Source organism: Suricata suricatta, chromosome 1, assembly GCF_006229205.1.
Source record: "Suricata suricatta isolate VVHF042 chromosome 1, meerkat_22Aug2017_6uvM2_HiC, whole genome shotgun sequence".
Classification (NCBI taxonomy): domain Eukaryota; kingdom Metazoa; phylum Chordata; class Mammalia; order Carnivora; family Herpestidae; genus Suricata; species Suricata suricatta.
In genome coordinates, this window is record NC_043700.1 from 55,413,648 (window position 1) to 55,440,466 (window position 26,819).

At 41.5% G+C, this 26,819-nt stretch overlaps 1 protein-coding gene across 2 annotated transcripts in view; it reads left to right on the forward strand.

The window, feature by feature from the left end:
• The window catches only part of MFAP3L (microfibril associated protein 3 like), a 51,237-nt gene that overhangs the window by 16,674 nt on the left and 7,744 nt on the right, over nucleotides 1-26,819 (forward strand). Inside the window, exons 2-3 of one of the 2 annotated variants that reach the window (XM_029938800.1) lie at nucleotides 2,011-2,436; nucleotides 15,239-16,071. In XM_029938800.1, the coding sequence (XP_029794660.1) occupies nucleotides 2,142-2,436; nucleotides 15,239-16,071 (1,128 nt within the window). In that variant the 5' untranslated portion in view covers nucleotides 2,011-2,141. Of the gene's footprint in view, nucleotides 1-2,010; nucleotides 2,437-4,038; nucleotides 4,087-15,238; nucleotides 21,038-26,819 lie in introns of those variants that run through there. The other variant, XM_029938798.1, reaches the window with a different exon arrangement.

A 26,819-nucleotide genomic window follows, 5' to 3' on the forward strand; every position in this document is an offset into this window, starting at 1 on the left:
GATGAACAATACAAGCAAAATGGAAGAGATGGAATCAGCAACTTGTAGCTATGTTCTGCAGGAACGAGGGAGTGGTTGAATTGAGGATTATATCATGCATATCTGAGTTAATGGTGGTGCTCTGAGCTGAAACAAGGGACGCAGGAAAACGTAGCATAGTTAGCAGATGAGTTTGGTTTGAGAATGTTAATTTTGAGTTACCTGCAAAACATCCCGGTAATGCTGTTCAGTGGACAGTTGGTAATACCAGTCAGAAATTCAGGAAAGAGGACTGAGGGCATGGATTTGAGAGTTAGTAGGTTGTAGGTGGTAATGAAGGCATAGGGATGGAACTTTAGTAAGAGCAGGGGTAAAAAGAGAAGAGGGCCAGTGATGAAATTCTAGGGATTAACTAACTTTTGAGGACTGGGAAGAAAAAGAACCAGTAAAGAATAATGAGAGCAGTTGGAAGGAGCAGAATGTGGAACTCATGGAAGGAGCTTCTGAGAAAGAACAATTAATAGTGGCAAGATCTGGCAAGAGAAAGACTAAAAGCTTGGCAACTCGGAGTGACTGGTGACTTGAGCAAGAGTTGTTTCAATAAAGAGCAGGCAAAATACAGAATATAGTCATTTGATGAGTAAATGGCAGGCATGGGGAAGGGACTTAGGGTGAGATGCAGAGGATTCTTTCCAAAAGGTGGGAAAGTAGGAATTCATGCCTGCACACCCTAGTAGGAGAAAGCTGTCTCTTGAAAAGGTAAGGATACTACTGGGCTAAACCACTTGATTCAAAAGTTGAAAGTGTCTATAGGCGTTGTGGGCAAAGGATACTGAACTAACTGGGCACAGATACACAGATTGGCAAACATCACCAAGGGCTTGGCTGTGGCTGAAGATGGTTCCTTTAGTTTGGCAATAATGGCATGGTTGTATGATTCTCTCTGGTAGTCTCCAGCTCCCTGGGTGTAGGAGCCAGGATGCCAAGTGATTGGCTTGATTACAGTTGTACACTGGCAGGGTAGTTGTGGCAGAGGACAAGGAGTGAGGATATTGGGGATTGTGGTCCACATGATTGGATCTAGACTGAGACAGAAGAAGTGCAGGCAGGTCAAGTGGGGAGGGGGGTGGAGATAGAGACTGAAGGAAAATAGAAGGGCTAGAAAGTCCAGTGAGGAGAGTAAGAGATCTGTAAGAATCGTAGGGTGCAGTTAAAGATGTTTGTGTAGAACTTCAGAATTATTTGGAACTTCAGAATTTAGAATTTGGAGAGGTGAAAGATCCAGGGTGTGCTTATATGATTTGTGGATGAAATGGAGGATAGAGACATAGGTGAAGATTCAATCTTTGAACATAAGTGCAGCCACCATAATGTCACCCCATTCATACTGATGCTCCCCTGCCTCTGGGAGACAGAAGAAGATTGAAACCAGGGAATCCAGTGAGTAATCAGGAGTTGGTAGTTACATGGAGCAGAGAGAGCTCGATGGTATGAAGCTCAAAGGGGCATGGGGATTGCATGAAAGCGGGGGAAGGCATATCTTGAAAGCCGTTATGGGGAGTTAGGAGAATGCCAGACTGATTCTGGTAGAGCCCTTCGAAATCCCGGCAGCACGCAAGCTGTGACCACTGAAATAAACTGGAAGTCATTGCACTGGAAGAGGAGAAGTTAAGGAAGACCCCAGGGGAACAGTCAGGTCATCTGCAATAGCGATAGGTGATGGGGTAGAAAGAGACCTTATAATGCTAAATGAAAGAAGCCTGAGTTGGTTTTGGAGCTCTCTGAAGTAATGCAATATAAATTTAACATACAATATATATACTTATTCCCAATAAGAGCTATATATTTCAGTAGCAAAAATAACAGAATTATGCCTGTGAAAAATGTAATATAATATTTGGAACATCTTCTGAATTTGTGTGTTTAAAAATTATGTAGGTTTGTATTTTACCTGGGTTTCTAGCATTTTATATATAATACTTCTAAAGTATGAATGTTAATATTTATGTGTGTTGGTTTTTTTTTAAATAGGTTCTTAATCAAGAACCAACTCTATGGATCCAGGACAGGTTTATCCCATGGTCTGCTCTGAACAGCGTGTTGTCCAATAGAAGATTCCATTGGCAAACCATCTCTGTTGCCTTATAGAGCAAGCAAAGAAGATGGATCAACTGAAGAACCATCTGCCTGTGTGCTTTCTACCTACTGTGCCCTTTTTAATCCTAGTATCCACTCTAGCCACTGCTAAGAGTGTGACTAATAGCACTTTAAATGGCACTGACATGGTCTTGGGCTCTGTGCCTGTAATCATTGCCAGAACTGACCATATCATAGTCAAGGAAGGGAACAGTGCCTTGATTAATTGTAGTGTTTATGGTATCCCTGAGCCACAATTCAAGTGGTATAATTCCATTGGCAAGCTGCTGACAGAAGACGAGGAGAAGGAGAAAGGAGGAGGTAGGCTTTCAAATTTCAAATATCGTAAGCCATAAACACGGACTTTGGAACCCATACTATGAATGTTAGTTGTTCCTATTCAAGTGATCTAAATCTCTCATTTTGTCTTTTTCTAAGGCAAGAGAGAGAAATATAGATCCTTAAGGATTCAAAGCACTCATTACTTAATAGTTTTCACTCTTTGACGCAGAAGACAGGGCAAACATAAGTCTTAAAAGGCCTCTTGGAATTTTGCAACATAATGCATATAAAATGTTATAGAGAGGAATGTAAAATGGATTTTCCATAAGTATACGCTCCATTTATAAGGGAGTTTTATTTTGTTTCATGGAACTGTGTTCAGTAAACAGTATAGCAGGTGTTATGGTTAAATGTCAGTTTAATTCATTGTGGATTTAAAGACCACACTTTTTAAAAGAAGTCTATGTGCAAGGTTCTCAGCCACCAAGTAGAGATCATTCCATGCTCCTGAAGACCTGTCTGAAGTTTCTAGATTGTTGCAGCTGAGGCCAAGAGGGAGGGAAGAATCAGTAGCAAGAAATAACATGTGGCAATATGGGAATGCTTAGTTTTTAATGAGTGCATTTCTGGCCAAAAAATGTGAATCACCTACCTAAGCACCGAGCCTGCTTCAGAAAAGACTTCAGCCAGCAAGAAGACTGATTGGGTCATTGTGAGTCAGTACATTTCTTGTTTCAGGTGTGAGAAGGACTTGTCAGAAAACCCAAGTCTGATATAATTGACCTGAAGGAGTTAATGTACTTTCTGAAGCATTTACCATGTGAAGTGGGGGTGGGGGGAGTAAAATGATCATTGTTCTGATGTAGCAGCTTATTAGTTTCTGTCACCTTTCATTCATATTGTACTTCCCATCCCACAGCCCTTTAAGCAATGAATAATCCCCAGAGAGTCTCTGCTTCAAGAAAACCTACGTTTTTAATTTCTTTCCTTCATTTTATCTTACTCTAAAAAAGAATAGAGGTTAATACCTTATGTCTCCTTAGGAGCTGAGTAAATGGAATTTTCTTGCAATTACATACTTTGTGGCTCACAGCTGTGTTCCTCATGGTTGAGGCCACTAGCCTCCAACTCCCTGGGATGTGGGGTTTCATTGTAGCGCTCTCACATTGCTTTGGGATAGCCATTCAAGGATGTACAACATGACAAAGCCTCCTCCCTCCAATGAAAATACCATGTGTCATATGTATGTCTGTCTGTTTAATTTGGTAGAATGGACCTCTGTCCCCACCAAGTAAAATTTTGAGACCATAGAATTTTTAAATTCCATAGGACTTGGAGACGGTGTAATCCAAATCTCTTTTACCCACATTTTCCCGAGGCCCCACTGTTAGTAAATGGCTGTGACTAGAACCTTCACTAGTGACAGTGAGAAGATTAGTTACCACCACCCTGAGCCCACAATTGGTTTCCATTCCTACCGTTCCTTCCTTGCAGACTCCAAGTCAAAAGGAAGTGATCCCACACTTGTGAAGGGGGAGTAACCATGGTAACATATACACACTCAAGTTCCCGTACTCCATCAGAACTTTCTGCAGGCTGGGCCACTGCAAGGAATAACAAGGGAACTGAACTGAGGGGAACAAGGACTCCAGACCTGAATCTACATTTCACATGGACACGGAAGCACAGGTGATCACCAGTGCCAGGGAGCTGGGGCACTGAACCCCTGAGTCCTAGAGAGGAAGACAACTGTGGGAACCACGTAGTGCTGGCGCCTGAATTTCAGTCGCAACATTTTGAGTGCAATCCTAAAGTGGTACTTTCTGCTTCAGAGAGATCACATGGTGCCTTGGTTAAAAAGATTGTTCTATTAACTTGGGCCAGGCAAACACACTCTGTACCTTGCCTTCTTGATCTGCATCTTAGGAGGCTGGACTAGATGGAAGCCACATGGCTCAATTTCCTCTTGTTCTGCGGGACTCAGGTGGTCCCTAGTAACAGCCTGCAGAAGCCTGAGACCCGGGAACAGGTAGCCAGCGAAAGCCTTTGTGGAGAGAACTCGATCAGAACCCAGCGTTTGTTTGTATTGTGTTTGCAGCCAGCAGTCTTGCTGATAAATCAGTTAGCTGTTTTTACATCTCCTAAGGAAGATGCACTGCAGATTTTTAAAAAGAACTCATTATACTAGTACTTGATGTTCCAGCTCAGCCTTTGTATTGCAGTGCATAATAACAGTGATTCCAGAGCGTAAGGCGCACAGGGCAGTGCACAAAACACTGTACCTCACAACCAAGCAGGACAGAAGAAATAGTAGAAATGACACTCTTCATCTTGAAATATTAGAACTTCAGTGGTCAAATGGCCTATCAAGGGACCCATAAGTCTCTTTCTTTCTGGTGGGGAAATTGCCCATATTATAACCATGGACAAAAATTTCAGTTGTCAGGCTGATAGTCTAGAAGTTTAAATGGAGCAGTGTTTCATTTATAACTCCACAAAGAGGTGATTGAATGAAGATAGTGTGAAAAATGATGCTAATATCCCAGAACATTACCTAGATATAATAGACTACTGTTAAAACCAAACTAGCAAAATTAATGTGATTTTCATTAACAATCCCTACCATTGATTAAGCCCTCATATACCAAGTTACAGATGCCATTTTCTAATCCTTATAGTAAGCATGACGGGTAGATATTATTACTCCTCATGTATACAGATGAGGGACCAGGTGAATAGAGAGGATGTTACGTAGCCAGAGTGTGGCTAAGCTAGTATTTATTCTCCCTCTGTGCCCGACCAGTATCTGCTCACCCTTTAGGTCTTAGTAGGTGAACAGTGTTGAAGAGCATCTAACCCAGACTGAGCGAATGAGAGAAGCCTTCCTGGATGGAAAATGCATGGTAATCATCACATCACAGTTTCAGTGTCAGGACATGCACTGTCATGTATACATGTGGCACACCCCTCTTCTCCTCCCCCTACCCTGCACACACACAAAATCCCAAAATCATCTGGTGACTTGCTCTAGGAGCACAGCACCGTTTATTGTGTGATTAGCAAGGACCAACTACATGTCTCGTTTATGCTGAAAAAGTGAGAGAGCTATTATTCATGCCAGCCCTGCCAGTCCTAGAAAGAGTGGGGCTACTTCCCATCACTGGCAGATCAGCAGCTGCTTCCCTCCCCCTCCCCCTCCCCCCCTCCCCCTTCCTCTCCCTCTCCCCTCCCTTCCCCTCCCCTCCTTACTTCAAGTCCACAGGATCCGGAGAGGCTAAGTGTAATCTGTTTCTGGAGAAGGACTTCTCTTTTTCTGGTCGTTCACCAAAGGACATGTATTGGGGGTGGTCCACCTCCCATATTACAGAAATAGCTCAGAATTCCAATAACATGCATAACCACAAATGACCACAAAGTCCTTTTGCTTGAAGGGAGTAGAAATAAAGTTTTCACGAAGTATTATGAAAAAAGTGCCAGTTATTTTAGGTACTAATTATCCAGTGTATTTTTGCCGTGGCTCCTTACTCTGACTTTCAACCATTTAAATGCAGGTTAGCACGCTCATCAGATGATAAATAATGAGCAGTTCAGGAAAGTCAGCCGACAGAGGGCTTGCTAAGCACTTCTGCCTTGTTAGCGATTGATTTGGAAATTCTTCCATCAACTTCGGTTTGAGACTTCTGCAGAGTGGTTCTCCGCACCCTTATGGCAGCAGTTCTTTCACCAAAAATAACTAATCTTCAAAAGTAGTAAAATAACTTGTCTTCGAAAGTAAACATTCACAGGGTAAATGGAGCCAAAGTGCACAAAGTTCCCAGTTGTCACCTCTGCTCCTTTAGCTTTGTGGAATTCATTATTACAAGTTTTTGTTTGTTTGTTTTTGTTTTTGAGAGGAAGAGCACACAGGTGCACACACCAGTGGGGGAAGGGCAGAGAGAGAGGGAGAGAGAATCTCAAGCAGGCTCCATGCTCAGCTCAAAGCCCCATGGCGGAGGTTTGGCCATGGCCTCAATCTGACGACAGTGAGATCATGAGCTGAAATCAAGAGTTGGTTTCCCAGCCCAATGAGCCACCCAGGATCCCATAAGTTTTGCATTTATTTCATTTATTTATTGCATTTATTTGCATTTGTCTCCACTTTTCAGATTTTTGGAATAGAATATGAAATGCCTATTCACTACTTCTGCAAGGGACAACAGTCCGGGCTAGCCCAGTTCTCAGTCTAGTTAGCGTATGACCTCCCTACGTAATGCACATCTACGAAGGGTCAGTTCCCGCAGTAAAGGTGAATCATCCTTTACCTCGGAGATTGGCGTGCACTAGTGCATTAGCTTCCGAAAATAAGATGCTGAATTCTTCTTTTAGTAGATTAAATATTGAGATGAAAAATCAACTTACCAAGGCCTGAAATAAAATTGGGGTAATTAGGAATACATTACTGGAAATTCCACAATAGTCTTTCTTTGAGCAAGTGCCTTCACTTCTCTGAGCCACAGTTCTTGTAAGATAGAGATAATGCTTTTTTTTTTTTATTAGCAGGTGGGGCTGAGCATCTTGAATAAATTATTGTGTACTAACATTTTGCACAGTGACCTGGAACATGTCCACCTGTCAGTAAATGACAACTGCTGTTATTGTTATTGGTGATACTGCCCTACATTGTCAAAGCCATAGATTCTAAATGCCTAAATCTCTACTTCATAATATAGTGTGTTTTGGAAAGACAGAAGATAATTTCCTGGGTGATTTCTTATTCTCTATCTCAATCTTAAAAACATTGAATTAATATAAAAAATTTGATAGCCCTTCAAAGTTATTTGAGATTTCGGGGTGCCTGGGCAGCTTGGTCAGTTAAGCATCTGACTCTTAATTTCAGCTCAGGTCATGTTCTCACGATTTTTGAGTTTGAGCCCCATGTCAGCACAGAGCCTGCTTGGGATTTTTTTCTCTCCCTCTTTCTGTGCCCTCCCCTGTCTGTGTTCACTTGCTCACTCTCAAAATAAATAGATAAACTTAAAAAAAGTTATTTGAAATTTCAAAACAGTGTTGAGACTGCCATGGTAGCAAGTTTGGAATCCTTTCCTTTATCAGAGGCTTCCCCTTCCCCAGCATGTACCTGTTGGGTACACAGGACCCATGGATATCCAATATGCTTCTATGTCCAAATAGGCAGTGCGTGTATGTGAACATGACTAAGCGTGTTATGCACCAGATGAACTTCCTATCTGCCTAACTCAGTGGTTTTCGGCAGGAGCCTGTGTTTCACCCAGGGGACATCTGGCAAAGTCTGGAGATATTTTTTGGTTGTCATAACCTGGCGGAAGAGGGAAAGGAAGTGGGGGAAGTTATGCTACTGGCATCTAGTGGGTAGAGAAGGAAGGAATGCTGTGACACATCCTACAATGCACAAGACAAACCCCTACAAAGAATTACCTGGCACAAAATGTCAGTGGTGTCAAAGCTGAGGAACCCTCATCTAACCCAAAGAAGCACTCCTCTGCTAACTAAAGAATCATTCCAAAGATTTTGAGGTCAGTTGTTTGAACCCATTATGTATTCCCTCATAAAAGTGGTTTAATTGAAGTTATTATGGCTCGTTTTCCAAATTGATCCATGTCAAGGGCCAACCTGATAACTAACCACCATTTATAGTTTTTTCTTGGATTATTTGTGCTCCATTTGGGATATGAGCACAGAGTGCTTTAGTCTTAGCTATGAAAAGGCCCTTTGGGATCCATCTCAGATAAAAATGACAGCTGAGATTCCCAAAATGGAAGTCATTTATATGAACCCAGTGTAGGGTGCCTTGTCTTAGAAAACCACCTGTAGCTCTTCTCAGAAATGACTTGCTAGCCTGCGTGGAATTACTTGGCACTAAAAATTAAGATCACCAGATCAAGTTAGCTGGAGGGTCAGATGTTTCCTTTGCCAGGAAATGAAAAGACAGTAGGCAATCTTTTCAGATATTATTTATACCTTTCAGCAGAGCATAACGCCAGGCTGTGAGCAGCATAGCCTTCCACCCCCACCTTCCTGAGCTGAAAGCTCAGGCCACCTTTGCTCCACATGATGTAGGGACAGGCTTGTTAGAGTTGCCCTAGTACCCTCTGAAGAGGTCTCTTGGGAAGATTGGGGGCGTGGTGCCCGTGCAGCTTGCAGTGTTTATAACCAGAGTCTCCGCCGTGGGTTCAGGGAGCTGTCATCTACTGCAGAAGCCCCGTAACAGGTGCAGCCATGCAATGCTAAATTGTTTTTCAATTATGTTTTGCAAAAATGCATGGATTCTTTCTCTTCAGTGGTCTGTATTTCACGTATTGGAAAATAAGGACCACATTTATAGACACCTATACACACGTGCATTAGTTCTTATTTGAAGACTGTCAACTCGATATGATACTCATTCAAGTGAATCTTGTACTTCATTTATGTTTGCCTAAACATTTACTGGAACTGTTACCAGAAGAAATTTTAAAAATTTATTTTAATTTTTTAATGTATGTTTATTTTTGAGAGAGACAGAGACAGAGAGTGTGAGCAGGGTAGGGGCAGAGAGAGAGGGAGACACAGAATCTGAAGCAGGCTCAAGGCTCTGGGCTGTCAGCACAGAGCCCAGTATGGGGCTGGAACTCATGAACGCAAGAACATGACCTGAGCCAAAGTTGGACGCTTAACTGACATGAAAATTTTTTAAGCTGGGTCAAGAAAATAACGTAGTGGGGCACCTGGGTGACAGTGTGTTAAACATCGACTCATGATTTCAGCTCAGGTCGTGGTCTTGCAGTTCATGGGTTCGAACCCCATATTGGCCTCTGCACTGAGCCTGCTTGGGATGCTCTCTCTTTCCCCCTCCTCTCTCTGCCCCTCCCTCACTCTCTCTCTCTCTCAAAAGAAATTAAAAAAAAACAGAATAAAGAAAAGAACCTACTTATTTTGGCCAATTGAAATCTCCTCCTTAAAAAACACAGGCATATAAAGCTCCAGAGCCTCAGTACTTCACTGGGGTTGTGAACAGAGTTTTAATCTTCCCATACCACCCACTGGGGACATAGACAAACCATACATCAGCTTATTTACACATTCACAGAAAGATATCTCCAAGAAAAAGAAATCCTTATCTTCAAATAAGTAATTTGGGGGAAATTCTAAGAGCTTAGTATTTGGACATAATTTTAATTTCTAATGCTCCATGATTCTCAGGAAAAGCTGGAGAAATTTAGGATTGTAGTAGACATGGTGTTTGAAGGAAGCTGTAATTACAGTATCTTTGTAGGTTGTGTTCTCACTTTCCTTATGATTAGTTCCAGAACGTATCAATGCTGTCCATTTCTGTACAGCATGAATGTGGTCAGAAGTTGTTTGCGGGAGCCATAGTTCTGATCTAGGGCCGTACGCTGGCTAGACACGGAGCCACCATGACTCCCACAGGTTTGACAGTGGCCATAGGATGCTGTTGATCTCCTCTCATTACTGGACGGTCTACCTGACACTGTCCTATTGACATGACATTGTAGCGTCTGCAGCGACTTCCCTCTCCCCGTGGGCACAGTGGTACCAGGTCACCCACCTTCCTGGAGGGGAAAGTTCTGGAACTATGTCCCTGTAGAAAAACTATCCTGCAAAGGAGTTTTTTCTCATTACCTTGATTTTTTACATCCATTAATTTTTTTTCAGTCAATTTCAGCCTGATTTGAGAAAATTCAAGAAGTCTAAAAGTGGGTCGTAGATTACATTCATTTTGAATTTTGACAGATGCCTCCATATCAGCCTTCCATAGGTTTTACCAGCCTTTCCCCATTCTCCCAGCAACATAATGTATAATCAGCGCCTTCCCTCTTTTTCTGGCACTCTGAAAGGTTACAAGGTTGTTTTGGGGGCGCCTGAGCAGCTCAGTTGGTTAAGCATCTGACTTTGGCTGAGGTCGTGATCTCATGGTTCATGTGTTCAAGCCCTGCATGGGGCTCTTTGCTGACAGTGCAGAGCCTGCTTGGGATTCTCTTTCTCTCCTTCTCTCTCTCTCTCCCTCCCTCCTTTTCCCTCCCTCCCTCCTCCCCTGCTCTCTCTCTCTCTCTCTCTCCAAATAAAGTTTTTAAAATGTCATGTTTTTAAAAAATCACTTTAATCTTTTGAATTCAACTATAATTTAATGATTAGTGGTTTTTAATAGTTAGACACTATTCGTATTTCTTTTTTCTGTGACTTATCTGTTCATATCCTTTTCCCATTTTTTAAAGTTATATGTTTTGATTTATAGGAGTTTTTTATGTTTTATACCCATTTAGCATTTGTCAAATATTCGGAATTTCTCCCACTCTGTCATTTGCTCTTACTTTTATGACATATACTATATGACATATATTATAGTGTAAATATTTTAATTGCAGAGAAATCTAATCTATTAATGTTTTCCTTTATAATTTCTGGGATGCTTAAAATGCTTAAAAAGGTTTTCCTATCCCCAGTTTGTAAAAATGTTTTTATGTCCTCTATTAATTTTATACTTTTTAAAAACATTTTTTAATGTTTATTTTGAGATAGAGAGAGAGAGAGAGAGCATCTAAGCAGGAGAGGGGCAGAGAGAGAACAGGAGAGAGAGAAGCCCAAGCAGGAGCCATGAGATCAAGACCTGAGCCGATATCAAGAGTCTGACACTTAACCAAGTGAGCCACCCAGGCACCCCTAATTTTATACTTTTAACTTTCATATAGATCTTCAGAATACTTAGAATTTATTTTTATGTATCATATCAAATAGGAATGTAACTTTATTTTTCTTTTAAATGAATGGTCAGTTATCCCAATATTTTCTCCCTACTGATTTGAAATATCTTCCTTATTTGTAAATTCCTACACTTACCGGCTTCTGAGTCTGGTCTTTCTGATTGTCTTCCTGGTTTAGTCAAGGGTCAGAGAAGTTTTCTCAGGGAGCAAGGTGAGGGCGAGGGGATGTCTGACCTGGGCTAAGAACGGGTGAGGGAAGCCTTGGAATGGGGGGAGAGGAGAGCTTCCCAGGCAGAGAGGAAAGCTGTGGGAAGGTCCTATGGCAGCTGTAAGAAATGAAGTAAGGCCTGTTTGTCGGGGAAGTCCTGTAGGGTGAGGGTTCCTGTTCTCCCACAGGATAAATACAAAGCTCTTGAACACTCTGACCCTTCCTCTCCCGCCCTGGCCCTGCCCCAGCCCTTCTTGGGTTTGGACGTGGTTCGTCAGCTGCAGCAGCACAGCCCGGGTTCCCCCCATTGCTCGTATGCCGCCTGCACCCCCCCCAGCCCACCCTCACCCTTGCCTGGTACCCCGCACCTGTCCGAGAAGCTGGTGCTCCACCCCACTGCCCTGGGCCCGCATGCTTGCCGTTTGTTGCCATCTGGGTCCCGCCTTGGGCCGGATGGTTTTCTCCACCGGGATCTTGTCTAACTCATCTTTGTATTCGCACAGTTGAGCATGGAACCTGCTGTAAACGCAATTTACTCAATAATGTTTGTGGATTAAACACTTGAACAAGATTAAAAAAAAGATCCCTGCCCTTCTAAAAATGTCAGCTTTTGTGTGAATGTGTGTGTGCGTGCGTGTGAAGCATAATATACACACTGCAGTACAGCTAAGAAATAACATCTGTTAGCGTTTCTCCTTGCAAAGGAGGGATTGTCACCACACTACTACTTCTGTTCCCACGTGGGAGGCTTTCACGTGTGATTCTTGTGCCTGGAGTTTCTCAGGGAGACGTGAGAGGTCCCTGGGCAAGCTCTAGCAGCCCTTCTCCTGCTACATGTGTCAGTATTTTAGCGTGAAGTTTTCAGGTGAGGGTTACCCTTCAGGACCAGAGTGGATGACAGGAGGTGGGCGAAGGGCTTTCGAAGGGGGTCTACAATCTGAGCAAGGCGCAGGGCATGTAGAAGCGAACCACTGTCAAGGGTGTTAGGGAAACATTTTACACATAATCTTTGGTAATGTATTCAGAAAGTCATGATTAAACATCTGCCTCTTTATTTCCTCCAAAATTGTTGCATGTAGAACTGACTTGGCATCGGCTGCTGACATTTTAGGTTTTTATTTGTGCTAAAGTGATACAGCTTAATGAAAATTCAGCACATAACATTGACATGCCCAGTTACCATTGAAACTACATGAGCACAGCCCTGCACACCCACCTCGTGCAGATCACTCATGGCTTCCTGTGACAGTCACTGTGGGTGTTCTGGTTTCCTTAAGTCAAGTTAAAGCCGAAACCAGGACCCTTCCAAAATGAGTCTCGGCAAGATATTTCTAGACCGAGGCAAATGGCAACATGCAGCACAGAAAACGTCCTCAAGATGATCCCGGCTGGATGGGTTCCATATGGAGATTGTGAGCCTGGGCCCGGAGCTGATGTGGGAGGACCGCAAAGTGCAGTCTCCGCCATCTTCGTTGTTTTCAGGGCTGCATCTGGTAGTAGAACACGCAGAAATCTTTATTTTTCACTAAGAAGAAATATGTTAAGTCTTAGTATCAGTCTTTAAAAGACTGGTAATCTTAGCTCCTGTGACATTATAGTCTTTAGAAGGGATGGTGTGTGTGCGTGTGTGTGTGTGTTGGCTACCAAAGACTTGCCTTGTGACCCATAACAATCAGAATACAGTGCTCACTAAAATTCATATTTAGGTATGAAGAGAAGCTGTTTATGATACCATCAGATGTCTTCCTTCTTAGTGTAATGGCCTTTTCTGCTCCTCTGCTACATCCAGGTTCAGACTACTTTGGAGGTAATTCCTCCATAAAAGGAGAGGCCATGGTAGGCTAGGAGGTGAACAGTTTGACCCTAAGCATTCCCCATACAAATAACCTCACCTCACCTTCTTCCATCCTAGTTCCTGTTATGTTTTCCAACAAAAGAAAGAAGGTAAAGTTGAGAAACGACTATAAGTAACGTCTGTAATTCTCTGGAACCAAATACCTTCCATGTCCATTATAAGCTTTCAGTCAGCTCGCATTTCCTACACCCGCTGTAGTCCACTTTTATGAAACATGCACGTTAAAAACATAAACTGATAATACATCGATTTCCTTGCCCCAGATTATTTCTACATTTGGATAAATCTGCAGCCGAAGTATCAAAATCCACTCTCAGGGAATGAAAGGGGTGGAAGGCTCCCCCCTCCCCCCCCCCCATGCCCAATCTAAACGCGAGACGATTTCACAGACTGGGTGCTTAGGTTTATCTGCTGATACACATTCACAAGGAACTGAAAATTCTCTAGATTTTCCAAACCAGTGTTTTCTACTCTTGGGGAAAAGACACTGGCCGAATTGTTAGACAAGGGTTACTCAGGGACACCAGGAACCACTCTTCACAGATGTTCTTTCAGAAAGCAAAGTAATAGGACAGCATCTACGAGAGGCGACCTGCCAGACCCAGCATGCCTAGCAAGTAGGAGGAACCGCAGGTCCCCACAAGGCACCTCACTGCCCCACCTAGCTTTCTTAAGGATGTTCTTCAGAGCAGAAGATGCTGGAATAAAGAAGGTCCTGTCTTACTTCAGTCCATAATTCCTTGAGACCATAATCACGTATGTGTTCACAGGTTTAAAAGGTAGGGGGAGGGGGACATGTTGCTTGTTGCTTTGGGGAAATATCAGACTTTAAAATAGAATTAAAAGTCACTGCCAGAGGAGGAAGAAACAAGTAAAAATATAATTCGATAATAGATACTTAAAAGAAAAGTTCTATGTTACATTGCTCCATCTCTCAGGAGAGGCTCCTCTAGCTGGCTTGTGAAACCGGAGTGCTTTTATGGAGAAATATCTGCCTGTCTGCTTCTCAGAGCTCCCAAGAGAGCTTTCCTGGACCCTTCTCTCCCTGTGGGCCAGTATAAGGAGGTAGAAAGACTCAGACCCAAAACCTGGAAGCCAAACCTTAATGACCTGTGGGTACAGAGGCAGAAGAAGAATTAATCCCAACAAAAGAGTTTTACCTGATTCAGAACCTCATCCCCAGAGCAACACTAGATCCTTTCTAGGCCAGAGAAGGAAACAGAATTGTACTTATTAACATCCATTTTCCATTATGTGAGGCTTATTTTCACCTTGATGGGTCTATAATTTACTTGCAAGGCTAAAACATTAAATTTGTATTAATTCATATGCAGCCTCTGAATGTTCACATTGTTAGCTTGTACCTTTTAAGTACTATAAACAAGTCATCATAAATTCCCAAAATCAATGACATGTTATGCTTTAATTAACTGAAGTCATACAAGGATAACTTCAACCTCAAATATGAGAAACACAGGTAAACAATTATGATTTAATTGGCTTACTCCAGATTTTATGTTGATCCTAAAATATATTCTGAGAAGCATTAAATTCCCTCAATGAACATATATTCAGTAGCATCATGCTCGTGGGCAGGTTAGAAAACTAGATGCTCCACTTAAGGAATTCTTTAGTAAGAGCACTGTATTTTCCAGATTGTTTATTTTTCCTATTTCTCACAAGACTGCGGAATTTCATGGTAGGGTGTGGGGGTTAAGAGTATAGCCTTTGAGCTTGAGTTCATCTGCTAGCCCAACTTCTTCCAAACTGGAGACCTTTGAAAGGTGAGCTAATCTAACTGTGCCTTAGTTTCTTCATCCTGTGAAATGGAGCTGGTACTAGGACCAACCTCACAGAGTCTCCGTGAAGGTGAAAAGCACTGATGCATGTCACTGTGTCACTGGCAGGCACGTAGTAAGTGTTCACTGTCAGTAGTGATAAAAGTAGCAGCGGCAGCGGCAGCGGTGGTGCCAGTAGATGTTTTTAGTAATGTGAGAGTTTGTAGACACTTTGATGTGACCTGTATGTCCTCGGTTGAATTTTCCCCCTTCCTTCCCACAGGAAAATGGCAGATGCATGATAGCGGCCTCCTGAACATCACCAAGGTGTCTTTTTCAGACCGAGGTAAATACACATGTGTTGCTTCTAACATCCATGGCACTGTGAACAACACGGTGACCCTGAGAGTCATCTTTACCTCTGGAGACATGGGCGTCTACTACATGGTCGTCTGCCTTGTGGCCTTCACCATTGTCATGGTCCTCAATATTACCCGCCTGTGCATGATGAGCAGTCACCTGAAGAAGACCGAGAAAGCCATCAATGAGTTCTTTAGGACAGAAGGTGCAGAGAAGCTGCAAAAGGCATTTGAGATTGCCAAGCGGATCCCCATCATCACCTCAGCCAAAACCCTAGAGCTTGCCAAAGTCACCCAGTTCAAAACCATGGAGTTTGCCCGCTACATTGAGGAGCTTGCCAGGAGTGTGCCTCTGCCTCCCCTCATTATGAACTGCAGGACCATCATGGAGGAAATCATGGAGGTGGTTGGGCTTGAGGAACAGGGGCAGAATTTTGTGCGGCACACTCCAGAAGGCCAGGAGGCCTCAGACAGGGATGAGGTTTACACGATCCCAAACTCCCTGAAGAGAAGTGACTCCCCCACCGCCGACTCGGACGCCTCATCGCTGCACGAGCAGCCTCAGCAAATTGCCATCAAGGTGTCTGTGCACTCACAGTCCAAAAAAGATCACGTGGATGACCAAGAGGGTGTGCAATTTGAAGTCAAAGATGAAGAGGAGACAGAACCATCAGCCGAACATTCCCCAGAAACTGCAGAGCCTTCCACAGATGTAACATCCACAGAGCTAACGTCTGAAGAACCGACGCCTGTTGAGGTATTAGATAGAGTCCTGCCACCAGCTCACCTGGAAACTTCAGAGCCAGCAGTGGCACAGGACAGAAACACCTGCATTATTTATGAAAGCCATGTCTAATATCAACCATGAAAAGCTATGCATATCAAGAAAATCAGGGGCTGCTCCTTGTAGTGCAGATGTAGTACGCACTCGCCGCTAAGCCTTACCAGGAGACTCTCATCCCTTAGGTAGGAGTGACGCCATTTGAAAAGGGGAAACACCTGAGTGCAGTTGATGACGTGACTGGAATTTCCCCTGTAGGAAAGGATGTGAGAAACATCAGGGTGCAGAATCAGTAAGACTGGACAGAAGGTGTCTGTCCATGTGATACGAATTTTAGAGGCTCTTCTCTGCCAAATACCTTAATCGGTGATCCCCTTTTGTCAAAGAGAATCTTACTGTAAGATATTCTGAGTTCAAGAGCCCTGTCCAATGCACACAGCATTGCTTTTCCTTTAAAAAAAAAAAAAAGTATAGGTCTGCTACAACAGCAAATGCACGTACATGGGTTTGATGCACTTTCTTCTCAGTTTTAATTCCTTTCACTGTTCCGTTATAATGGAGTAGTTGTTACATTAATACTAAGCGCTTTTTCTGGTTTGGTCCTCTTTGCCACTTTGTCCTTATTTTCTCCCTAGAATACTTACCTCAGAGGCTTGGGTATCAGTCACCAGTGCCAGGGCTGATACCTACAAGTCACCTGTAATGTTCCCGAGTAGTTACTAGGCTCATTATTTCTGTCACTACCCAGGTCTATTTTCATACGTCACTTCTTTTGTTTCCAGTGACGCTGCTATTGTGAAACTGAGAAAACTTTGCCCAGGAATAGCACTTTATTAGCCAAATAAAAATGTGTTTACCTGTCCGATTCTGAGAGCCTTTTGGTGGAGGGAGATTATAAAAGGTCAAATATACCCATATTACCCATGAAAGCTGCTCTCTATAGGGTTAAGTAACATCATCCTATAAACAAAAGCTGATTATCTGGAAAATATACTGCTTCCAAAGACGGGAATTTGATGAATCCTTGTCAGTTGTAGAATACTGACTTCCCAGAAGGGCTTGGAGGGTCCTATGCCATCGAGTGACTCAAACACTTGATTCGGGGCAGCAAAATGATGATCTGTGAGGTTGTGTAATCAGGTCCACTTTGTGAACCATGTAACTAACTTGTTGGTCTTGAAGGGGAGAGTTGAAGGCTGGAGTATGGCCCAGGGAACTGTGTCATCAAACTGTGTCATCAAATTTCATGCCAAATTATTGAATTATTTTTTAGTCTCACAAGAAAGCAGTTATATGAGTGATGTTATGGAAAGAAGAAGTCAGTCTATGCAAAGGCCAACACCTTACCTGACTGTGCCAATAACTAGCTGCCGGGCTTTGGGCAGGTCTGGGTCTCAGTTTCCTTATCTGTCAGAGGGGGCAGACTAGATAGGCTCTGAGCACCTTTTAAATGGTCTCACTCTCTCACAGAACCCCACCAATATCATCATGCTTACTCTCTTCCTAGTTACTTAACAGATTTTCACTTTCATCTCTGGGTTCAGCTAACATTTTTTATGCTGCATTACTTATTCAAAGAGGATCAATTTTAAATAATCATAGCATTTTAAGCAAGTTGTGGATCTTCTCTCTCAAAACATCATTATCATCACTTCTATAGTTTAAATTTAACCATAGTGAGGATAAGTGGTATGTCATTGTCACTTAGAACAGGGGGAGTAACCTTAAAGTTGTTTTAGGGGTCATGGCCACGTCAAATGAGGGGTCATGCCGTTGATGGTTACATGGGCCACACTGGATCTGAGAGAGAAGACCCAGATGTTTAGGCCTCACTCCATCACTATCTAGATAAGTGATCTCAAACAACTCCCTTCCCTTCTCCAGGGTTGAATCTTTTCCATCTGCAGAATATGGGGGTTGTGCTTGATGAGTCACAAGATCCCTTCTAGCTCAGACATGTATTGTTTTATAGAGAGTTTGTAATCTCCCAAGATGGTCCCTGCTGCAAGAGACAAACAACATTGGGAGCCAAAATGGGTACAGGAGATTGGATGCTTTTTGCTGTCCAAATTTTACAACAAATGTATCTGACTCTGCAGCTGAGGGCATTGGGTTTGGTTTTAGGGATGGCCTGACGGGCTTCTTTATTCATAAATAACCAGTGTGGAAGGCAGTCTAACAAGACATGGAGTTTGGTTGGACATCTCTTGGTCAGGAATGGACTGCTGGCATCTAGTTAGAAGTGTCCTGGGTGGGGGAGGGGGTCACGCAAAGCATCGAGTAGTACAGTAGCCAAGAGAAGCCATGACTCCTGTGTGGGAGTCCTATGGACTAGGATTTTATGTATTTGGGTTGCAGAACCACTTTATCTCCAACTCTCAGAATATAAACATTTTCCACTTGCTATGGAGGTCAGCAAGTTTTTACTATGGATCTATATGCCCAAACAACAACAGAGATTTAAGCTCATTTTGTGATATTGTGTGAACTTTTTCCCATTCTGTTCAGTTATTCCACCCAAACCCATGTGCAGATTTCCACATGGAAATTACAGGAGAAGGCATCAAATCTATCTAGACATTGATTAGGGATAAAAACTTTAAAAACAGCAGATTTTTTATGAAGCAGGAGCAGGAATTTGTGACCAAAGAATGTTCCAGATTGGTCTTAGCTTCTTAAGACTGGGGAAATTATTATTATTATATAGATTTCCCAAACTTTTCCCCTCTTAGGCATCAAAAAGCTCTTGATATAATCATAGCCAACCTAAAAGGAGGTTGGTTCACAATGGAGATTTCTCCTTCCAGAAATTCTACACTCTTCCTATCCATCCTACAACTTCTTCATGAAATGAGAAAGGCTCTCTCCTTCTAGAATATAAAATGTAGAAGACCTCATGACTTTCAGCTGATTTTTCAAAGATAAACTGCTCGGCTTCTTAGAAATTCATAGACGTATGGCTGTATGTGTGTCTTTGTGTGCACGCATGCGCATCAGGCTGTTTGGGGCAGTTTTAAAAGCTTAACACTAAATCCCAAGCCACGTCCTTTGGGTCTTATGTAGTCATTCTCAACATCAGTCTCTGGTTTCGGAGTCATATCTCTAGCAACTTATTTTCTTGAAATTCTGAAAATGGTTCAGATATGTGTGCATATTTAATTCACCTAGATGATCTGTAAACTTGGATGGTATTTATTCTAAGTGGAAAAAAACAATTTTATACTGAAAATCTATGTAATTTATAATGATTTTGTTTTATATATTATATTTTCATATCTTTAGGGCACATCTACTGTTCTCATCTTTTTGTATATCATACTTGGCAAAAAGAAACACTAATACTTGACTAAAATCTCTAGGAACCAAATGTGATGTATAACGTATAGAAATTGCTCTAAAAATAGCTGAATGTTCTCACCTATCCCAAGCATTATTGTGCTATTACATCCAGAATGAGTTGTCTCAGATGCTTATGAGCATTCCTTTTTTCAAAACTAAGGCTAAAAGGTCTGACATCCCACACAATGGATTCTGGAATCTCCTTCCTTTCTTTATCTTTTTTATTGTTTGTTTCATTTATAACTGTAGAAGTCTATATTGTTCAAGGTTCCCTTTGAAGGGTAAATGTGAGATAAGAAAGCAATTTGATGAAAAGACTGAAGTGAACTCTGGCTATGTAAATTATTTAGTGGACTGCTGACATGTTTTAAGTCTAATGCTTAGATTGTTATTTCTTGGTGATCTAGGATCTGCTCAGCTCTTTAGCACATGAGGAAAATGTAAGGCACAGAGAATATTTGCATGTTTTGAACAGGCACTCTCTCAGTGTAGTGCAGCTGACACAAATCAGCTTTCCTACAAAAACACCCTTCCCAGCCACTGGAGAAACAGTTTGGAAAAGGCAAGTCAGCCCCCTTTTATTCACAGATTGAAATACAGTGTTGTATCAGTGCTGAAACTCTTAGATGGCAGCCCCATGGTTCTGTTATCAGGGGGATTTCCTATCAGTGTTTCATTTGGTAAGAAAATGGAACATTTAACTTATCTTTCAGATACTCTATTTTATATTCGGCACAGTTCAGCTACTGTTCTGTACCTGTCTTCACAGATCCTTTTGGCATTCCCTTAAGATTATAATTCCTGTTTCCATTCTTGCTTTTTAAGCTAATTTACTGGTACTCGTTAAACCTACCAAATCTCATTGTATATTCACACACATAATTTGAGCATCCGATATCTTTAAGACACTTGCCACTTTTAAATTCACCTATTTAAAAAATCCCTCAGTAGATAACAAAATTCATTCTCCTAATGATGTTTTTAAGGATTTCTATAGTGATTAATCAGGTTTAGATTAAATCAGTGGTGAGGGAGAAAATCAAAACAGAATTGCTTAATATCTTTTCCAAAGGACTGAATGTGTGTCTGTTACATAAGAAAACATCATATGAGGGTGAAGATAATCTTTGAGATTTTTGAGATATATTATTTTGAAGGGGGCTAATACTTAGAATACCACAGTCAAAATTGAAGCTCTCAGAGAATGTAAAAATAGAAAACAAATAGTTCTAAGAATATTCTGGCATAAATCGATTTTCTTTAACCAGTAATAAAAGCCTTCAAATGTATCTGTCAGACACCATAGAGCTGCTTACAGTGAGTTAGAGTCAAAGAAGATGTTTGCTTGCACTTATGTTTGGCTTGCTGTATCTCTAATTCTGGATGTCCTTTGTCAAAATTGGAGAATAAGATGAAAAACATTATCTGGGTGGAAATGTCAAACTGGTGGATTTGTGAACTATAAATGTTCACTTTTTAAAAAATAATTTAAAGATATAAACAAATGACTTTTAAGTTGATGTTATAGTAGCAAAACAAAAAACCATGTGCTCCATCCTGTGTTTTGATCATTGCTTTAATAAAGGATTTGCGCAGGAGTGTGGATTTTGTGTCATGTCCACCTGAAAGGTATGTGATTGTGGCATGCCATTTACTCTTTCCAGTGAAAGGAAATCTGTTACCGATCCTTTCCCCCATCTTTTGCATCTATGACATATCTTGGGAGAAAAGGAAAAATCAAATAATTTTTTTAACTACAAACTTTATCCAAATTCAGAAACCTTAACTCCATCCTAACAAACTTTATAGCAATGTATTTTTATATGTATCAAGAAATTATTTTTAACATGTATGTAATATCAAGCATACTGTAGAGAATCCAGAAAGACCAGGAAACTCACATAGCCCCAACGTTCCACAGAAGGTATAAGTAATAGAACTGCCTAGACAACACCAAATTCAGGTCAAATCCAGGAAGTGCTAAGTAGGTCCCTTTGACAATCAGTAAGTTTCAAAAACTGAATCACTCTCAGATGAGATGTGGGACATGTAAGCAACACCAGACAGGGGGCTACCAGATAGGAAAGCAACACAAAAAGGGCAGAAACTGATTTGCTGTAGACTAAAAAGCCAAACAGAATAACAGCATTATCTAATAAATTATACATGTAACTTACCATCCACAGGTTCTCCCAAGCAAACAAAATGAAATGAAACAAAAAAACAGTCTAAGAGAATTATGCTGGCATTAATGAAAAAATTAATCATATCATCATGAAAGAGAAACTAGAAAAGTTTCACGCCAACCAGGTAATTTTGACTAGTGTCTATTTTCAGACCCAGAACAAGTAGTTGCTAAGGTTTTCTCTGCAGGTTTTGGAATGCTGTGGTCTGCATGGGCCTTAACCAAAAGAGTAATTTTAAGCTGTGTGATTTTCAAAGAAGCCTACAGTCACAGAAGTGTACAATCAATGTGAAGTTAACAACATTACAGATCTTCTACAATGTGCCTACATGTAGTAGTTCAGCTCTGCTTGAAAATCTCTGACAGGGGCGTCTGGGTGGCCCAGTTGGTTAAGCATCGGACTTCAGCTCAGGTCACAATCTCATGGTCTGTGGTTTCAAGCCCTGTGCTGGGCTCTGTGCTGACAGCTCAGAGCCTGGAGCCTGCTTCAGATTGTGTGTGTCCCTCTCTCTCTGTCCCTCCCCCAATTATGCTCTGTTTCCCTCTGTCTCAATAATAAATAAACATTAAAAAATAAATTAAAAAAAAAAAGAAATTATCTGACAAACCGGGAACTCGTCCCCAAATGCAGCAGCATATTCCATCACGGCTGGGTTTTCAGTCCCAAGTCAAAAATATTAAAAGTGCGACCACACCGGTCCTTGAGTTCCCTGAAGCTGAAAGTGTGAGTTAGCCCCACCATAAAAAAATTGTTTTTTTACTGTCAATACAAAACTAAAATTGTAAATGTATTCATATAAAAGAGAGGATTACAAAACTGTGGGGTGCTCCTGACATGACTACATGAATTAACATGCCCACGTGGCACATACCCTTTTGAGTGAATGTTTTCTGCCAAAGGGGTGTGAGAGGCAGAATTTGGGTGAATCAGGTGCTCTCCCTCCCAGCCCCTGAGATGTCCTAATGCTACAGCTCACTAAATAAAGTGTGGTTCCTCAGCCAGAAAAAAGAAGCTAATCAACCAGCAGATGAATTGCTCATTCTATTAGTATAGTTTTGAAAGACTGTTAGAGCTAACAACTGGAAGAAGCATACATATGCGTTATCTTCAAAAACCAAATCTCTCACTACCAGTGGGGTGGGTTTTCTTATAATTATACATGTTTTAAAATTCATTATGTAATAGGAGTCCCAGTGAATTATGCAGGAAAAAAAACTAACAAAATTAGAGGACTTTTTGTTCAATGCAGATGCTGTATACCATCTATTTCCTGAAGTCCTCCACGGTTCCTATGAAGCTAATGTGTATTAGAGACCCCTGAAGTGATCGGCGCCTCTGGTTTTAAGTCTGATTTGATTGATTATTATGACTACTGGTGTCACACACTTCTTCCACCGAGGCATATGGCATGGTGAACAAAGTTTCCCAAAGTTTTAAGACGATTCTTTTTTTTAAAATAGGATTTTATTTATTTATTTTTAAGTTTATTTTAAGAGAAACAGAGACAGCATGAGTGGGCGAGGGGCAGAGAGAGAGAAAAGAGAAAGACTCCCAAGCAGGCTCCATGCTGTCAGCGCAGAGCCTGACACTGGGCTTGAGCCAAAACCAAGAGTCAAATGCTGAGTCGAATGACTGAGTCACCCATGTACCCCAAGAAGATTCCTAATTCTAACCATCAAGGTTTTTACATCAAAGGTGAAAATGACAAGTGTGTTGGAGAAAGAGGTAGGACTCTCTGTCCTAGCTGTACAGAGTGCTCCCACTGTTGGGTGATGTTTCCCACCACTCCCTGCGAGCATTACCTGAGCTGTTCTTGCCAGAGTACGAAGTTACTATGCTTGAAGTAAAATGCTGGATTACAGAATAGATAGGGTCCATGAAAATATTTATCTACCATGTAGCAGACACCTTATCTGTTTAACATAAAAGAAGCAAATTTCAATGCTGGTTATGTTTGGAATTATTTTAAAACTGAAACATTACAAAAACTATGACTTGCCATTGCATTTTTAGACATGTCTTCATCTGATGGAGATGAGATTTGAAAGTGTTAAGACCTTCAAAATTACAGAGGATGTATATACATTCTATTTATAGGAAATAAGGAAATGACAGCTGATGTGGAGCATCTGTGATCATTAAATTTTTTAATTTGCAGATTATAATGTTCCTAATTTTTTTGGTCATCACAGTAATTACTGTGATTGATGATACTTCTGAAACCCTGCCAGATCTTGAAAAAATTTTAACACCCAAATTAAAAATATATATGTATTATTCTTATGTTAACTATTTTCTAAAGAGTTTCAGATTTTTTAAATTTTTTTGTCTTTATTTTATTTTGAGAGAGAGAGACAGAGAGTGAGTGGGGGAGGGGCAGAGAGAGAGGGAGACGTGGAATCTGAAGCAGGCTCCAGGCTCTGAGCTGTCAACACAGAGCCTGATGCAGAGCTCGAACCCACAGACTGTGAGATCATGACCTGAGCCAAAGTTGGACGCTTACCCAACTGAGCCACCCAGGTGCCCCTCATGATAACCATTTTATGTTACCTTCTCTCATTCCACAATGAGTTGTAGATGACTGAGTTATATACACTTTATAGTCTGTGAGTCCTTTGAAACTGGAAATTGCTATGTTTCATACAAGCTCAGTAACTCTGGATAATGAGACTACTTTATTAATCAAACATTTTACGCCCAATCATTTGGAGTCAATGAGAGATTTACAGTATGATTAAAAAAAGCAGAAAGCTGAATGATCTATAAGTGCTTTTCTTTATCTGAAGCAAAAAATATAAATGGAAGACTTTCTGTTATAAACAAGAATAAAACATTAGTATGCTATGCTTCAAATAGACTGAATGTTTGTGCCCATCCAAAATTCCTGTGTTGAAATCTTAATCCCCAATGTGATGGCTTTTGGAGATGAGGCCTTTGGTAGGGGATTAGGTCATGACACATGACACTCTTATGAATGGGATCGGTGCCCTTATTAAAAAAAAAAAAAAAAAAGACCCCATAGGGGCACCTGGGTGCCTTGGTCAGTTGAGTGTCTGACTTCAGCTCAGGTCATGACCTCACGGTTTGTGAGTTTAAGCCCCACCATCGGGCTTGCTGGTGTCAGCGCAGAGCCCACTTCAGATCATCTGTCCCTCTCTCTCTGCCCCTTCCCGCTTGGGCTCTCTAAAAGCAATAAAATTTTTTTTAAAGACCCCACAGAGGTCCCGCATCCCTTCTGCCATGTAAGGACACAGCAAGAGGACGGCTATCTGTGAACCAGGAAGCAGACTCCCACCAGACACTGAATCGTTCCCTCCCTTAATCTTGGACTTGTAGCCCCAGGAACATTAGGAACTAAATCTTCGTTGCTTAAGCCACCCAGTCTGGTATTTTTCACAGCAGCCCAAGTGGATCAGAAAAGGATGAACAGTGTAAAACTATGTAGGAATACCTAAAACATGCAATCCGTTTCTTCCAAGTCCTTACACGTGGATTTGGATCCCCTTTTAAACATTTTCCTCATAAGTTTTTTTTTCAAAACTTCAATATAAAAATCAATATAATTATGTAATTATGAACTGTCAGCTTATTTTCCTTATTTATTAAACATTTACATTCACCAGGATAGGAAAATCATAATGTAGTCACAATTGTCCTCTTTATATGGGATCTAGAGAGGATGGCTATGCCTTATGACATCAAATTTAGATTCAGTCCTTTACCTAAGCACAAAATTGTCTCCAGTTGGTACGAAAACTGCATACGTACCCACTGGTGGGGGAGAAGGGGGGCTGAACATCCCTCTGGCACACTGATCTTCATCAGATTTCTCCAGGTTTACATGTACTCACTTGCACGTGTGTATTTTGTGTATCTACCACCACAGCCAAGATACAGAACAATGCCATTACCACAAGGATTCCTCGTGTTGCTCTCTTACAACCACATCTACCCCCATCCCATCCCAGAAGACATTTTCTTTTAATCTGTAAGCTCAGTTAGTTAGCTGAAACATGTCTGGAACTAACTGTAATAAGTGTATTTTTCCATAGAAACATGTTCAAATCTGTTAGTTTCTTGCTATCTGGTTTCCTGCCCTTGATGCCTAATATAACATCAGAATCGATATCTCATTATGGCCTGGTGCTGGGCATTTAAATTCTAAGTCCTGTCCTATCCAAGAGAGAAGAATACAAAGCTGACAAGACTGCCAGTATCACAGAGATTGTTTGAATCTTAACTCTTGATTTTTCTTTTACCTCCCTTAGTTTGGAGATCTCTGGGGTGGTGATGAATACCAGATATTTTAGATACTGCAGGGACCACCTATTCTTCCCTTGAGACTTTTTTTTTAAAGTTTAGTTATTTATTTTGAGAGAGAGACAGCATGAGCAGGGCAGGGGCAGAGAGAGAGAGAAGGAGAGAGAGAGAAACCCAAGTAGGCTCTGTGCTCCAGTGCAGACCCTGATGCAGGGCTTGATCCCCTGAAACTTCAAGATCATGACCTGAGTCAAAACCAAGAGTTAGAACCTCAACTGACTGAGCCACCCAGGTGTCCCTTTTCTTGTGACTTTTAAAGACATGGAAAAACTATACCCTTGTTCTATGTTCAGTGCCTTTTGGCTACAAGAACAGTTTAGGGTGCCAGAGGGATGTTCAAGAGTTCCCCCACAAAGATACTGTGACCTATTGCTACTTCAGATCCTGTACTTCTCAAGTGTTTTCTAGAATTTCAAATATATGGTGTGCTCTTCCTTTGTGTTTCAGAAGCCATCTCTTTGTCTTCATTGTGTGCTATAGTCTTGTGACTGCAGGAGGCAGATTCCTGAGCAGGGTCACTTGAGTCTTGAAAGGTCCTTACTCAAAGCCACTGAAATGGCATCATGAAAAATTCATTCCTTCAGAGAACCATTTTTCTCTTATTACACAAATACCCTAGACGTAATCATTTTCAGCCTCTGTCAGGCATCGTGAATACAGAGTAGGACTTGGTTTAATCCTATGACTACCTAACAACCAGCTGAAATCTGAGCACCTAAGGGGGAAGGAGTGTTGAAAAGGGTAGAGGAGAACAATTATGTTGTCTCCAAGGAGACTTCCAGAAGCGCAGACCTGGATAGATGGCCAGAGCAGCCAAAAAGCTGCATGCTGACCTCTTAGAAGCATGAGAGGCGTTGTCTAAGGGAAGCATGAGAAAAC